This window comes from Petaurus breviceps, unplaced genomic scaffold (assembly GCF_028583685.1).
Source record: "Petaurus breviceps papuanus isolate PSGF00001 unplaced genomic scaffold, PetGlider_PUasm1.0 90919, whole genome shotgun sequence".
Lineage (NCBI taxonomy): Eukaryota > Metazoa > Chordata > Mammalia > Diprotodontia > Petauridae > Petaurus > Petaurus breviceps.
The window spans coordinates 41039344-41057006 of NW_027187378.1; the positions used below are offsets into that span (position 1 = coordinate 41039344).

A 17663-nucleotide genomic window follows, 5' to 3' on the forward strand; every position below is an offset into this window, starting at 1 on the left:
TTTTGCTACTACCAAGGTGCCACTATCAATATTTTGTTGTATTTGAAATTCTTCTTTTTGTTAATAACTTCCTTGAGGTATAGGCCCCAAGGAATCTCTAGGTTAAAGCCTATGAACATTTTAATTACTTAATTTGCATAATTCCAAATTGTTTTCCAGAATAGTTATACTCATTCACAGCTCCATGAACAATGTGTTAATTTGCCTATTTTCCACAAGCACACCAAAATTGACTATTCTCTTCTTTTGTCATCTTTGCCAGTTGGCAAGGTGTGAGGTGAAACTTCAAGGTTGCTTTGGTTTCCATTTTTCTTATTAGTGCTTTGAAATGTTCTTTCATGTGGTTGCTAATAGTTTGCAATTCCTCTTTTAAGAATTGTTTGTTTGGGGGCAGCTAGGTTGCACAATGAATAGAGCACTGGCCCTGGAGTCAGAAGGACCTGATTTCAAATTCTGGCCTCAGATACTTGACACTTAACTGTGTGACCTTGGACAAGTCACTTAACCCCAATTATCTTGCCTTCCCCATTCCAAAAAAAAAAATTGTTTGTTCATAGCGTTTCACTACCAATCTATTATAGAGAATGGATTTTGGTATTAAACAATAGGTTCAAAATAATAAATTCACAGTGGATATGTTGACTATCATATATATTATTAAATATTAGATATATCATTAAAAACATAGAAGAAAAGCAAATAATATATATATATTTACAGCTATGGGTCAGGAATGAATCTTTAATCAAAAAAGGGTGGATGTAGTTGCCAAAAGAATAGATGATTTTAATTACATTAAATTATAATTAAATTAATTTTGAACAAATTAAATTAGCACAGGGAAAAAAGGAAGAAGTCAGCTGGCAAAGAAAACCCCAACTTTGTTTCTGATATCTCTGGTAAAGAGCTCAATATCATACATATAATAGTGTGTGTGTGTGTGTGTGTGTGTGTGTGTGTGTGTACGTGTGTGTATGTACCCAGATAAACAGGATCAAACAAGAACCTTTTTTTTTTTTTTTACAGTATTGTATTCCCACCCCTCTTGGGTTTGTCTTTTTGTTAGAAACAGAATAAAGTACCCTTCCCAAGCATGAATTTTAAATGCATTTGAATGCCATTATACCATATTGCAATAGCCTATGCTTTCAGTTATTTCTCCATACCCTGTTGACAATAGTAAACATTCCAGTGGTGATTTCCAAGGGTTCCTGGTTCTTTTGCTCAAAAGACTAAGTGGAATAGTAGTAACTATCAGTGGATCTCCTCCCTCTAATCCTTACAACTGTCTAATTTCCAAGAAGTTTTGACTTTCCAGGCAAATAAAATCTAGGTCAAGGTAGCAAACATTCCTGAGAGTCATGTGTCAAACTTAAGTAGGACTCAAATCAGCTCCAATCCAAAGGATTGGACGTGTAGTCTTTAGACACAATTCGTGATTCACGTTCCTAATTTGTATGTGTACCTTTTGTCTGTTGGTTATGAGTTGGAAATTTCCAGTCTTGTCTTGAAAAGGGAAAAAATTAGCCTCCAAGCAGTGAAAGGACAGTGTAAAATCCCCACTTAACATTTTCTGTTTATGTACACTGTTTGATATTGTATAGCACTTGAGGAAGCTGCAAAACGTTTCCAAGAGCTGAAAGCACAAAGAGAAAGCAAAGAAGCCTTGGAGCTGGAAAGAAATTCAAGAAAACCCCCGCCCTACAAGCACATTAAAGTGAGTGTTTCCCTTGGAGCCGATCGACTTCTTGCCAGGCAGACACTGTTTTCATAACGATCACATGAACTCTGTCTTGTGATAGCTTCTACTAATAGTCACTTGGTCTCATATATTAATTTTAAGCACTTTAATGGCAACTCTTTCTGCTCCTTTTAACATCAGATGAGAGCCACAAACTGTACTGATGGATCATCATAATAAGGATTAAGCCTTTGAAAACACAAAAGCCTTCCAGGATACCTGAAATGTAACACATCATATGTGAAACCTAATTTCTCACTTCACCAGTTAGCCTGCATTCACATAGTAACAACATTATCTTGTTTTTATATAGCATCTTGGTTCCAAAAAGCCCAAAGCGCTTTCCCATAAATTATTTTGTTTATGCTCATAAAATTCCATTTAACTCGAAAGGAACACAGGTTACCTTTGATTCATAAGAGTACCCAAGATTTAGTAAAAACCTTTTCCAAAGTCACAAAAGCAAGTCTGTAGCAGAGCTAAGACCAGCTCTAAAAATCATCTCTTTTCCAGCGCTTTGACTGCTCGTTGATTCTCATTTCTGGTTTTGTTTGCCAGGCCAACAAAGTGATAGGAAAGGTTCAGATCCAAGTGGCCGACCTGTCTGAGATCCCTCGCTGTAATTGCAAACCTGCTGATGAAAACCCCTGTGGCCTGGAGTCAGAGTGCTTGAACCGTATGTTGCAGTACGAGTGTCACCCCCAAGTATGCCCAGCTGGGGATCGGTGCCAGAACCAGTGCTTCACCAAAAGGCTCTATCCTGATGCAGAAGTCATCAAGACAGAGAGACGAGGCTGGGGCCTCAGGACCAAGAGGAGCATCAAGAAGGTAGTCTCATTTGAGAATAAAGTGCATATAACTGGAACTTGTATGAACTTGGGCCATCTTGGTAAACCAAGGGTACTTGCTATCAAGAGTTAAAAATTGGGAGTTCATAAAGCTTTTGAGATTTACTTAGATTACAAATTTAGCATCCCTAGATCAATACCTCATGCTTGCTACATAATAAGCACTTAATAAATGCTTGTTGACTGACAAAGAGGTTTGCATGGGAACAATTGTGAACTCTCAGAAAATGTGCTCATGGGGTACAAGCTCTGACAGGTTCTACTAAAGTGGAAAGGTTTTGAGTACAAGTCTTGTAAAGGACTACCTTTCTAGGGCCCATTTGACTGGCATCAGAGAAGGCTCATCCCTATAGGATTGCCTAGACCAAGCATTTTAAGACCACCTCCTCAATTGTGAAGGAGTTTTAATCTACGTTGGTGGGAAACGTACCCATATCTAAAAATCACGTATATTTTGAAGTCTCAATGGCAAAGGAGAGGTGAGAAGAGGTTAGTAATTGAATACTTCAATTAGGACACAGACGCTTGTCTTTTTTTTTTAATTCTCTTGAAATACTTTCCCATTTGTAAAGGAAAGAGAATTAAAGGTGGTTGGTTTTACAAATTTTAATTTGATTTTTAATACCCAAAATAATATTCTGTTATTGAACAGAATATTTTTATCTGAAGACCAGAGTAGCTGAATGTGAAGAACTTCATCACCAGAAAGTTAGCCAACTAGTGATGAATATTTTTTCAGTCATTACTACTCCAGAAAACAGTCAATAGAAAAAAAATTATCTGTACCTAGTCGAGGGGGTGGGGGAAAACACCACAGGACCATTCTTGAGTTATTCACTTATGTAACACTTGTGTGATGCTGACCAAAGATAATTAGTTTTAAACAGTAGCCAAAGGCCAGTTTTTAAAATGACCCTTTACCAGCTTGCCCAAGCTTAGTAGCTATTTATGATCAATCATGAAAGCACATTTTGCTGGCATGTAACTCCAAGGGGAAAGGTACACTGTTGTTTTTAAGTCCGTGTGCTTCTCGCTATCCTTTGTTGCCCATGTGTAAATTGCATTCTCCATAATAGAGAATAAATTGATAATAGAGAGTAAATTGCATTCTCCATAGACTTAGAGGTAGAAGGCCATCTAGTTCAACACAGACACAGGCCCAGAGAGTTGGAGTTACACATCAAAGTCACACAGATATCAGTGAGCAGAACCTGGATTTTAAGCTGGATATTCAGACTCCAGACCTAACAGACTTTCCACTGTACGATATCTGTCTCTACTAGAGTCCTTAGCTGAATGTTATCAGCTGGTTCTATAAAAACATAACATCAAGCAAAACATCAATAGATGGAGTTTCATTAAGAGTAATATTACTGGGGCAGCCAGGTAGCACAGAGAGTAAGGGCACCAGCCCCAGTGTTGGATTGAATCCGGGCTCAGACACTTAGCACCCACCCAGAAATACCTGGCGGTGTGTAACCTTGAGCAAGTTACTTAACCCCAATTGCTTAGGGCTGACCAGGTGGCTCAGTGAGTAAAAGCACTGGCCCCAGTGTTGGGATGACCTGGGATCGAATCCGGGCTCAGATACTTACCACCACACCCAGAAATAACTGGCCATGTAACCTTGAGCAAGTTACTTAACCCCAATTGCTTAAAAAAAAAAAAAAGTAATATTACAAATGGAAGTCCAAAATTTGAACTAATACATTTTTAAATAAAAAGAGAGTGGAGAGATAAGAGACAGGAGGTGGGGGTAGAGAGAAGGGAAACAAAGTCCATTCGGGTCTCTGGATCTATACTGTACAGGGATGGACTGAGTATAGGGCCAGAGGAGTTACAGAACTATTCCTTCTTCTGCCTAGCAGCTGTTTTTAGATTGGCTAAATTTAACTTCTCTCAACTCATGAGTGATTAGTGCATCCTTCCCATGGAGGTCGTTTAGTAGTACAGTGCAGAGAAGATTGAACCTGGAGGTGGGCAGATCTAAATTCAAATCCAGCCTCAGACACTCAAAGTGTGATGCTGGGCAAATCTTTAACCTCTCTCTGCCCCAGTTTCCTTATCTGTAAAATGGGAATAATGATAATATTAATAGCACTCGCCTCCTAAGAGAATGATAAAATGAGATAATATTTGTAAAATGTTGTGCAAACCTTAAAGCACTCTACAGATGCTTTAGTTCCTGCTGCTCATGATGCTGAGCATTGGATAAAGACAGTCACAAGAACAGCAGGATTTGGTTGGGGAAAATGTTATGTGAAATATGCCGATTTTTAATCTCAGTAGTGGAGATTCTTTTGTTTTTATCATTTTAAATTAAATGGACTTAAGCAAGGTAATACTTTACCAAAACCAGGAAATATGAACTATATTGTGCTACTTCAGGTAACTGTTATAGACTGTCATTGGCTATAGAAACATTGATGCAGGGGAGTAAGGAAGGACTGGTAAATGTATGATCATGGTTATGGGAAATACTTGAAAACTAATGTTTCTGTTGTTTTTAAAATGGAATGGTTGGCAGATTTTTTCCTATAAATTTAAACATAAAAGGGAGAGATTATGTGATTATAAGAACTAGTATTCATATGGCTTATTTATTTGGAGATAAAACAGGTCATGTTACCCCTAAAATAAACCATAGTTTTATTTGCTGAAAATTTCACATAATACTTGCCTGTGAAGTTGACACACTACTTAATTCCTTGGTTGTGCCTTTGTAAAGTGGTGCCACTGTTTTTATTGGGTAAACGTCTTATGAAAAAGGAGTGTTTACTTTGGGGAAAGAATCAGTTTGTCACCTCCTCCTGTAGTTTTTTTTTTTTTTAAGCAATCGGAGTTAAGTGACTTGCTCAAGGTTACATGGCCAGTTATTTCTGGGTGTGGTGCTGAGTGTCTGAACCCGGATTTGATCCCCAGGTCATCCCGACACTGGGGCCGGTGCTCTTACTCACTGTGCTACCTGGCCGCCCCTCCTCCTATAGTTTTGAAAAAATTAATAATAACAGCTCATTATATATATTATATACATATAATATCATTACATATATATATATATATATATATAAGCAGCAGTTATATCCCAATAGCTATATACTCTAGGCAGTATTGTCATGCCCATTTTCCAATTAAGGAAACTGAAGTTCAGTGATTTACTTATATAAAATTGATATACTTATATAAATAAGCAAATAATAATAATATACTTGTCCTCAAGGGGTGGCTAGGTGACACAGTGAATAGAGCCCTGGCCCTGGAGTCAGGAGGAACTGAGTTCAAATCCAGCCTCAGACCCCTAACACTAGCCATGTGACCTTGGGCGAGTCACTGAACCCCAATTGCCCTGCCTTTCCCCCTCCAAAAAACAAAAAAACCCACTAATATTCTTGTCCTCACACCCATCTCTTCTGACTGTAAATCATTCCTTCTTTCTGCTACCCCACATTGTCTATCTCTCCTGGGACATATTTGAAAAATAGCCAGACTGAACTACAGTCACCCTTCTGCAGCTAAAGTTCATTCTACTTTATGCACTATTTCAGTGCTCTTTAGGCATCGTATCTCTTTTGATTTTCAGCAGCTTTAGGAGCACCACTATAATAAACTTTCTGTGTTTTTTATTTTGGGTAGGGTGAATTCGTAAATGAATATGTTGGTGAGTTAATTGATGAAGAAGAATGCAGACTTCGAATCAAACGTGCCCATGAGAACAGCATAACTAATTTTTATATGTTAACAGTTACCAAGGTAAAAAATGTCTTCTTTCTTATGAAACAAAGAAGGTCTTAACATTAAATCCTGCATTGAGGATGTTTAAAAAAAGGAATGAGCCCATGTTATTTAATTATGCAGTCAAATTATGTCTTTGGTGATTGAAAATAGGACCAGAATGCTAAGTACTGAAATTTTGTACCTGTAATATACATTAAACAAGGGTTCAGTAGATTAATTTTTGAGATCCTGAATATTTTAAGCGTCTATTGAAGTTTTATCTTTAAGAAAGGCAACAGTTCTAAAGTACAATGTGTAGTTTTAAGTTAATTAAAGGAACAATGGGATAATAATAATAAATTATAGTAAAATACAGTAAAACTCTGGTAAGTAATAATGATACCTTACATTTCTATAATACTTTAACCTTTTAAAAAGTATTTTGCATTTATTATCTCCAAACACAGTCTGACTTAGATATCTTTTACAAGATGAGGTATGACAGGGTTAAGTGATATGTCCAAGTTCACACTAAAAAATCAGTGGCAAAAGCAGAGACTAGAACCCAGCATAGTAAGAGTAAAGAAATCCCTGTCTGAAATCCCAAAAGGTATTTTTTAAAAGAACTCTTGTGATGGTTATGCTTTTAAGTAATAGAGAATCTAAAATATAAGTCAATTTTTGCCAGATGATGTCACTTTGAAACTCTTATTTTTAGAGGCTACTTACCCAGCACTCCAAAAACTATCCAAATTATGTACATTATAAATCCTAGAAGTTCAAATCATCAGTGTAAGTATAGGCTGAGCAGTATTACCCTCCCTGTAGATTTTGTTTCTCAGGTTTACCCTATCACTGTGCTTTAACTTGACTACCAGGCAGTAAGTAATCTGTCCTTGGAACAGTTTCTGAGGCATCATAAAGTCTTCTTCACACATATAACACTCCCAACCACAGTTCAAAAATACCTCCAAAGAAAGTTCTCACTGATGATTTTTGAGACTTTAATTTTCCAGATACCATCATAAATTGTCATCTGACCAGTTTTCCAAGTTCCTCTTTCCTACTCAAGATTCCTAGATACCCAGTTCTCAGTAGCAAATACTGTTGAAAACAATTGCTGTAGATTGTTCTCTAATTAAAGGAGGTCTTCATATCCTATTCTTGATCCAGTCTAAAACATCTTTGAATATTACAAGTATACTTACTTTTCTAAGGGCTAGACTTAAAAAAAAAAAAAGGAAACACAAAACTAAGGTGAAGTGTCCCTGTTTCACAATTACCTTTGTCTTAAAGGACAGTAGGCTGAAGTTACTTTCCAAAGGGGATTTGAGTTACTGCCCTTATAGATTGCTTAAATTGGAGATTAGTGAAGACCACAGAATAGACAGGTGGAGAAGTGTCTGCTATAAGACAGCCTCTTACTATGTTTGGTGCTTCTAAAAGAAGACCACAATGATCTCAAGATAATTTTCTTTTTGCTAAAGGACCGTATAATTGATGCTGGCCCAAAAGGGAATTATTCTCGCTTTATGAACCATAGTTGCAATCCAAACTGTGAAACTCAAAAGTGGACAGTGAATGGGGATGTTCGCGTTGGACTTTTTGCTCTTTGTGATATTCCTGCAGGTAAAGCAGCCCTCCCCTTTCTTTTTTTTCTTCTCTTTCATTATAATTTGGCCTTCCTTTCAGAGGGGGGAAAACCATAAAATTTTGTTTTCAGCTTGGAAATTCCACAAGTATATATGAAGTATCCCTTATTCTGAATTTAGCTTTCTTTCAAAGCTGAAGTTGTAAAAAAAAATTCAGACATGCACATCCTAAATAAGACAACACAGTGAATATAAGAAATGATGAGCAGAATGCTCTCAGAAAAGACGAGAAAGACTTTACATGAGTTGATGTAAACTGAAATGGACAGAGTACAAAGTAATGGCAATATTGTAAGATGATCAACTGTGAATGACTTAGCTATTCTCAGCAACACGATGATCCACGACAACTCTGAAGGACTTAGGATGAAAAATACTATCCATCCCCAGAGAAAGAACTGATAGTGTCTGAATACAGATTGAAGCAACTTTGGTGTTTTTTTTTTTCACTTTCTCTATTTCTCTTGAGGTTTTTTTTTCTTTTGGTCTGTTTTCTTTCACAACATGACTATTAATGGATATGTTTTGCATGACTATACATAATAAACTAGATGAAATTGCTTGCCTTCTCATAGGTAAGGGGGGGAGAGAGGGAGGAAGGAAGAGAATTTGGAATTCAAAGTTTTAAAAACAAATGTTAAAAAAATTTTTACATGTAGCTGGGGAAAAATTAAATACTAAATAAATAAATAAAACAATACATTGAGTGTCAGGACAGGTGATAGATTTTGAAATACAGTGCTTGCTCATATTCTTGTGGAATTGTTTAATTATGACCTATATTTGTAGCCATTTATATAAGATCTTAATTACTGTTCTTTTTTTTTTAAATCCTAAAGGCAATTAGCCTGTGTTAACTTTGGCTGAATTTGTTTCCTTAAGAGACTGAGCTCTTCCAAATTATACATATAAAAAGCCTCTTTAAACAGAACTGTTCCTTTCTTTATCACCATTCCTTCAAGTCTCATAATGATGAAACTTAGTTTTCAGTTTCTAAAATTTGTGGAAGACGTGAACAAGACACACTCATTGGCCCAAGATGTGAGATTTTTAGAAATATATTCATAATTTTAAGAATTATATAAATTCTGGCTAATGAAAGTTAGGGAGACCCTAGTTTGAATTCCTGCTTGATAGAAGTATATGATAGCCATACTTACTCAACTCCTGTTCTGACTGTAAGACTGTGTGGCTATAGCTAGTACCAATTAATCCAAAATAACCTCCAGTGATTCAGTGCTCCATAGTTTTATGGCCATAGGATTGTTTACTGAATAGGGAGACAGTGTTGGAACAGAAAATAAGCTAAATTAATTTTTTCTGGAGCATGGATTTTTGATTTCTTGGTCTTAGCTGCACTGTTTCCAGCTGTTTTTGAGTAGAGGAGGTCACTTCTTTTTACAGTATTTATATCTGGTGCAGCTATGTGTAGACATGGATGTTTTCCTTGTTTTCTTTTTTCCACTGATGTTTTTAATGTGGTGAGACTTAAAGAAGAATAGCCTTTAATCCAAATTGTGTCTCTTTCTTCATTATGAATGGGTGTCCAATAACATTTCTCATGAATGTCTTGCATGTGGATGATTGTTCTCTTTATGTTTCAGGGGTAGAGTTAACATTCAATTATAACCTGGATTGCCTGGGCAATGGCAGGACAGAGTGTCACTGTGGAGCAGACAACTGTAGCGGCTTTCTAGGTGTTCGACCAAAGGTCAGTTGTACAAGGGAAAAGGTTGCTTGGAGGGTAATGCTCCCAGTCACAACAGATGGAAAAGAGGGCTGGTGAGAACAGGGTCCTTTTAGCCATCTCAGGAGATACTAATCTGGGGATACCCAGTTTGTTTTTAGAGTGCTGACTACATTGGTAAAAGTTCTCATTGTTCATTTCTGACCTTTCAATAAAGTTCTTTGAATTAAGAGTTGGAATTGTATTTCTATGATGTTTCTTTGACTGGCTTAGTTGAGCTTGCAAATTCATGAAAAATTTCCCATTTTGACATCAGAATTGTTGGTAGTATTCCCTGTTGGCAAGGCAGTGTTGCATAGAAGCTAGAGATTCCAATCTGGAAAGACCTAAATTCAAATTCTACCTCTGGTAATTTCTAGAATCACTATGGACAGATTATTTATTTTCTCTGAGCTTCATTCTCATCATTGTGTCCTGTACTTGCTGTTCCAAAGTACTCTGTTTAAAAATTACTTTATTGCAAAATTACCTATTTTAATTCAAAGAAGGAAGGAGATATTTTTATCTTACCAGATTTGAGTAGGAAATCATGTTAACCATAAAAAAAGTGAACCAAAACAATAAAAGAAGCAACACCAAATAAAGAACACCCCAAAAAAGTAAAGCACACAAAAGACTAGTTTCATTTTCTTAAAAAAACAGTCATAAATGTCTTATTAATTTAAATAAATGTGGAACTGCAGTGAGGTTTTGTTTGTTTTCTTTTTACATTCCTGGTGAAGTTTCCTCCACTGTCTCTGGTCATTATAGTGTGATTTTTTTTTCTTGCCAGACGGCATTTGCATCAGCAAATGAAGAAAAAGCAAAAAATGCTAAGTTGAAGCAGAAAAAACGGAAAATCAAAACAGAACAGAAGCAGATGCATGAGGATTATTGTTTTCAGTGTGGAGATGGAGGAGAGCTGGTCATGTGTGACAAAAAAGACTGTCCAAAAGCGTACCACCTCCTATGCCTTAACCTGACACAGCCACCATATGGTGAGAATTGGTATTGGCTTGCTTGCTGTTAGGTATGTTTCCGTTTGAGGGTAGGATATGTTCACCTTTCCTGAGGCTAGCCAAGCCTTCGGTAAGTAGAGAATGGGCTAAATGTGGAGGCAGAGAACACCTGGATTCATCTCTATTCTGTCTCTTGCTGCCCATATGACCTTGGGCATATCATGAAGGCTCAGAAAGGTTATTTCCTCCTCTGGAAAATTAAGGGATTGAAGTAAAATGACCTTTAAGGTGTCTTTCCCACTCTAAATCTATAACTGTGACTATAGTAGAGTCGGTGAATCAGTCAGTAAATATTTATCAAGCCTCTACTGTGTACTAAGCATTGGGGTTACAGAGATAAAAATGAAAGACAGCAGAAGGAGTTTACAGTCTAATAAAGGGAAACAACATACAAAAAGGAAGCTGAAAAGGAGTGGGGAAGGAAAGTACCAGGCTCAGGGGCTTGATGAAATCCAAAGGAGTACAACCTGGTAGGAAATGAAAAGATGACTAACCCAGGCACCCTTTTTAAATGAAAGGATTTCACCCTTCATTCGGAAGAGTCCTGGGAGCAGAGGGTACTGTGGAGGTGTGAGTCCCAAGACAGAAGTAAAAACTATTGATGGTATAAATTCTCTGCCTTGGTGTGAATTTGGGTGCTCTGTGGACAGCCATACCTAATTATTTATTTGATTACACCATAGGACTAAGCTCTTTGGGGAGCAATAAGGCATGTTCATATTTAAATATCTGTACTGTTGCTCCATTGTACCCCACCTGACATCCATTGAAAAGGAAGGTGAAAGCTTGGTAACATTTTAAATGAGTTTAACATGTGTAATCAAAACAAGCACAAAATTGGATTTTCTTCTTATTCACTTTAGGAAAGTGGGAATGTCCTTGGCATCAGTGTGACACATGCAGCAACTCTGCAGTTTCTTTCTGTGAGTTCTGTCCACGTTCATTTTGTAAAGATCATGAAAAGGGGGCTTTGGTGCCCTCTGCACTGGAAGGCCGTCTGTGCTGCTCTAAACATAACCCCAAGTCTCCTGTGGCACCAGAGTACTGGAACAAGATAAGTTGCAAATTGGAATCACAAGATCCTGGAGATGACGTGAAGGAATAAATTTACAGTGTTTTATTTTTATTTTTTATTTCAAATTTTTTTAAGAAAGAAAAAGGTAAAAAGTAAATAGGTGATGAAATGGATAAAGAAGAAACTCATAATGTACTTAGTTTATCACCTGAACTGACTTTGTAATTGGAATGGAGGAATGATGTGATCTAGGTAACCAGAGATAGACAGTGGTGCCTGGATTTTGATTGGTTTATGATAGGGTGGGGTGGGGTGGAGGAGTGATTAAATTCTTTGTATGTTTTTCTTGCCCTTAAATGTGCTTCTGCAGCTGAAAAACAGATATACCTTGGCCTTTAAAAAAGAAAAATAAGAAAATACATTTATGTCAGTAAACAGGAATTTCAAGTTTAAAATATGTTTCTGAGTGTAGAAGATAAAAGTAGTCACCAGTCCTTTATTTTAATTTTAAGGAATCTTGAGAAATATGACTTAAGTAATTTAATCAGTGTGTTTAAAGAAAAAGTGGGGGGTGGGGGGTGGGGAGAGTGGGAACTCCACTCCTTTTCTGGAATACTCCAGAAAGGGTTTAATGGTCTTTACATACATTTTAATGAAACATTAATTTAGGCTAACTCCTTGTGGCCCTTCAGAATTCTTTGGTGGTCTTGGAAGTCGGGATGGGAGTGGTCAGTCTGGCTGTAAACAAAATGCCTCTTTCTATTGGGTGCACCTCTCAGGGCTGCGCAACAAGGTGGGCTCCATGATAGCATTATTTAAGTTATTAATGTGGATATAATAATTTATTTTTTAAAAATTACAGGATGACTCTACTCACTAGTTTTTAAATGCTTTTTTGTTGATGCTAACTTTTTACAAATGACATGTGTCTATATGGATATGAAGAGGCAGGAAGAACAGCTCACCCTCCCATACTGCCACACTGATGTAGGCCATTACAAGGAGATGAGATGCAGTCAGCTCAAAGCCTTCTGCTGGGGCTGTCATCACCATTGTATGTAGATGATAAGCTCAGCTGGAGAGGAATCATGGGCTTTTTCTTTTTCCTTTTCCTTTTAGCCCCTTCCTCACCTTAACTAAACATTCCTTTTATTAACTGACTAGTCCAGCCTTGTTTCTTGGTGGAAAATACACAGGTGTACTTTGAATTGTATTTAAGTAGCTCTTCTTAGTTGTGATGGATGAATTTAAAAGGCAATATTTAAACAGTTTTCATTGATTGTTATCTTAATACTTAACATTGCCCCATGTTAGGAAACTAGTAGCTCTTCTGATTCCACAGGGTATGAAACAGTTGTTCTTTACCAATGCACTTGTTCTTTACCATTCATCTGGGAAAGTTCCCAGGGAAGTCAGTGTTAACAAAAGGTATTGGCTGTGATTTATAATTTGCTAGTACCCCTAGACATCTATCTTACTCATGCAATTCATTTATTTTTAGTTCTCTAGGAATATGTATCCCAGTAATCTCCATTTAAAAAAAAATTAACACAAGATATGGTAATATCATTGTGTTGAGTGTCTTGTGTTCATTTCTTCTCTGTGAGTTTTGACCGAATAGAAAGAACTGCAAACACAACCCCTTCCTTCCAAGGACCCAATAAGGGATCTAGAAAAGAAATTTTATCCATCTCATCCCTTCCATACTTGGAGCAATTGTACTATTGTACGTATTCCCTTTTCTACATCAGTTTAGAGGACTCTTAAGTGAAACAAGGTGGAAAATAAGAAGGAAAATGCAGTTTTGTACCTCTGTGTGCATGTATGGGTGCATGGACACGTACATGTGTGCTGGATTTTATCCTTTAGAAAAAAAAACAACACTATGATTACCTTAAGCACTTGAACTACCAACTCCTGAAAGGACTTACTGGGCCTCCTAGAATGGATTTTTCTTTTTTTGTTAAGGGAATTAATTATTCCAATAAAACTCAATTTCCTGGTTTTGCCACAGTGGCAAGAGCTAAATGGAAAATGCTATCTGTGTCACTGGTTGTGGTCACTACTAACATAAACAACAGCTTACCAAAACACACTAGATTTTGCTTCCTTAGAATTTATGTATTTTGATATCCTTTTAATATTATTTAATAATATTTAGGCTTTGTCATACTTTTAATTTTGTATATGTATGATATATTTGCTTTTTTAAAAAGTCATAAATATGGAAGATTTAATTTAGTATTTCAAACATAACTCTTCTCTTGCAATGGCATCCAACAGGAAATCTAATGTTTGCTTTGTATAATAATGTGTTTGGCTTTAGTTACTACTTAGTAATAAATTCTGTTGAATTTTACATGGTAAGCCAGGGTGTGCTGAACACTGCAAAGACCTTATATTGAAAGTATTTGTATTTGTATATGGTTTCTTTGATAGTACTTAATTGTTGGCCTTTTTCTCTCTTTGAGTAGCAGAACTGTACCAAGATTTCTTTGGTGGCGTAATTAATGGAAAAGCATAGGCTGTTACTTTAGATAACTTAGCATAACAGAGTAGTTGGACCATAAATAACATGTTTTGTGATTGAGCACCTGAATGTTTGAAGGGGTTTAAAAAATGAGATTAATTTAGTAGTGCCAGTGCCAAGAGGATGTCTCCTTTTTTCCTGGTCATCCCTTTGTTAATGCACCTTTAGGATGGGAGTTTGTGGAGAAGGTAAGAATGTATAAGTGTACATTTGCACCCACACTCTTCACTGAAATGTTTTAAATGAATTGAGGATCACTTTCAAATTTATAGTCAGTGGAAAGAATTTTGTTGTTGTTCCTTTTCACAAAGAAATGAAGGAGGCAAAACTGCTAGGTTCCAGCATTTCTTCTGTTACGTTCCAATTTACCTCGTGCTAATTATTTTGAAGGAGGATACAGTTTGTGGTTGTTGGCATGAAGCTCACATCTGAATCAGGTGAAATCCTGAGCACCCTCCCCAGTACAATGTGGAGTGGGATGTATTGGAATAGATTTGGGCCAGAAGAGCTGGTTGTCAGGACTGACTTACATAGTATGAGTTGGTTAATATGAGGATAAATACTCATTCTTGGCACTGATGCCAGTGCAGCTGTGCAAAGCAGAAAAGTGAACTTTGTGGCTCTTTAAATTGATAAGAATGGAAGGGGGAGGTGATTTTTTTTTTAAGTATGTTGTCAGTTTATTTTGAATGTGTTTTTGAGGAAATGATCTGATTTGCGTTTTAAAGCTGAATTCCAAGATCATTATTATGAAGATTGGTGTAGGACCACCTCTGAAAGGAAACATATTCAAACCACACACAAAAAGATGATGTGCACATCTTCCCCCAGGCTCTTCACCCTCATCTTCACAAAGAAGGAGATTATCACAGTGTGCCCATAATTACTGACCACAGTTAAAGCTACTCAGGAATTGGAACTTCAAGCATTCTAACCCATGGAGGGCTGTGACAAGCAGGTAGTTGAGGACTTGACAGTTTTTTGTCCTGGTGAACAGAGTAGTTTCTTGCTCTTGTGTTTAAACCACATTCAAACTTATTGAAAATACCTTGTTCTGTAGTTTTTATAACAAATTGCTATCTATAAAGTAACAATCTCTGTGCTGCCCAGCAGAGGTCAGTTATCTTTCAAAAATAAAGCCCTTTCTTTCTTTGCACTTTTAAAGCTAAAGTGTTGCCTGCCACATGTCATGTTCTAATGTGGTATAAGAACAAAAGAATTCAAATGGAGCTCATTCTTACCACTTGAGAAGGGCTTAGCACTTAGATGTTTTCACTAGGGGGTTTGATCAAATGGATGATATGAACAGATTTGCCTCCAGAGTTGGGTCTTGTCCATTGAATTACTTCTCATTCTGTTGGAAGGTCTAAGTATCCCCCAGATACATTAAGAGCTGGGCAAGTGAAGAGATAAAGTGAGATATTTACCTTTGGCCTGATTAAGCCCAAAAAAGGTTATTGGTCTTTTTAAAACCGAAACTAAAATGAAATTCACTTCTGTTTTCAGGTAAAATAGGAAGTAGATACATTTTTGCTGTAAATTGGCAAATATTGAAAAAATTCAAAATTTGTATATAGTGAAACTTTGCAAGCGAATTTTTATCTGGGAAGGTATGGGGGCAGGAGGTGAAACAAGGCAGTGGAGATGATGTTTACCACAGGTACGAAGTAGTCACTTTAACATTGAGACCTCTGCCTCATTGAATTCAGGTTTTTTAATGTTACGTACTTGAAACTCTTCAGATGCTTTTTTTTTTACAGCTTTATTTATGAAGTAGAAAGCATTGTTTTGTATATTGCATTGAGAATTAGTAGCCAAGTCTCTTATCCTCCTTAATTTGGGTGAACTTATGGGTAGTGCAAATGGGATTTTCAGAGCAGATGTCTCTGTTTTATGTATGCACTTAGGAAGAGACTACTACATAAGACACCAGCAACATTCTATGACTCTTTCCTATGTCTGTTCTTTATTTCCATCATTGTATCAATCCTATTCCGCCCCTCACCCCTTTCCCTTTAATGTGTCTGTGTAAAAAAAATTTGCACTTACATTACACTCCTAAAATGCTGGATGGAATCAATTGTGTTTCAGAAACTTATTTCCATTTTCTATCATAGTCCATTACAGAGTGACAGACTTGGGTGCTTGTGATATGTTTGTGCTTAAAGGGAGAAAGAATTTTGGTGAACTACAGTGGCCTCTATAATGGAGATCCTTAAAATCATTTCCATGTAAGCAAAAGTAAGGTAAAATAACGTCTTAATTGCCAAAACCATTCACTCAAGTCTTTCATGTTTTCATGTGGTTTTTATTGAATAAATCTGTTTATCAGAGTGGTAGTGCCCACCATTTCTAAAGTTTATGTCTAGAAAGAAAGACTGTATTAGGGTCATTTTGGAGCATAGCTCGGGTGGCCTAGCACTGGACCTTTATAAGGAATTTTCAAGAGCTTAGAAATGGATGATATTTACTTTTAACTTCTCATCGATCTTGATTTGTATTTGTAGTACTATATCTCATTTGTAGTATTATATTCATATAAAAATTATACTGCCACTTATAACCAAGACGATAATGATTACAACTGGCTAGTGATGAGATTTTTTTCCTTGCATAAGGGCATATGCATATTTGGGATCGGTAAGGGAATTTAAGCCCTCTTGTACCCATTTTGAATGATGTTGCACAATAAAAACATACCTAAAAGACTCCATTTTCATTTCCATGTGATCTTTATCTGTAATAATGATCTTTGTAGATTTGTTTTCTGTAGACTTTATCCGCAACAAACTTTGTAGATTCTGTGAAATGTTCTTTTTATGAAATCACTTGAGTCTTTAATAGGAAATCATCATTATTCACTAAAGTCAATCTCTTCTTATGAGTTTCTGTGACTTGGATGGAAGCTTTTAACACTAACAGATTAGTGTTAACTTTCCCTGGGGATGTTTCACTGGGGCATTACTGTATTATGACATGACTTGATGTTGCCGCATTGACTTTGAGATACACAATATTTGGGGAGTTTTGTTGTTTGGCCTATGTTCAGTTGCATAGTGTGAAACATGTAAAGCTTGGTTAAACTGTATATAGATAGCTTACTGTTGAGTGTATTTAGGATTGCCTGTAATATTTAATCTTCTTACTGAATTGAATGTGTGTGATGGTAGGAACATATAATTTTTGTACATTATATTTACTGAGATGTTGCCTTTTTTTATTTTACAAATACTTTGGAATTCAGATGCTTTTTTGCTTCTGTGAGGATTAATTTGGAAAGGTTTTTAAAAGACATTCCACTGATACAGATTTTGCTTGAGATTGATTTCAATAAATTGTTCTGAATGTTCCAAGTTAAGAATTTGGGTTTGTCTTTACTATTAATTCCATGTTATAGTTTCACAGGAAAGAAGGTATC

The 17663-nt window shown here is 36.4% G+C and overlaps 1 protein-coding gene across 4 annotated transcripts in view; it reads left to right on the forward strand.

Moving 5' to 3' along the window:
- Window positions 1–17606, forward strand: part of NSD3 (nuclear receptor binding SET domain protein 3) — a 158979-nt gene extending 141373 nt beyond the window's left edge. For all 4 annotated transcript variants that reach the window (XM_069075896.1, XM_069075899.1, XM_069075897.1 and 1 more), the window contains 7 exons: window positions 1605–1717; window positions 2300–2569; window positions 6223–6339; window positions 7791–7932; window positions 9560–9666; window positions 10475–10679; window positions 11564–17606. In XM_069075896.1, coding sequence (XP_068931997.1) covers window positions 1605–1717; window positions 2300–2569; window positions 6223–6339; window positions 7791–7932; window positions 9560–9666; window positions 10475–10679; window positions 11564–11805 — 1196 coding nt within the window. In that variant the 3' untranslated portion in view covers window positions 11806–17606. The remainder of the gene's footprint in view (window positions 1–1604; window positions 1718–2299; window positions 2570–6222; window positions 6340–7790; window positions 7933–9559; window positions 9667–10474; window positions 10680–11563) is intronic.
- Window positions 17607–17663: the final 57 nt, after the last annotated feature.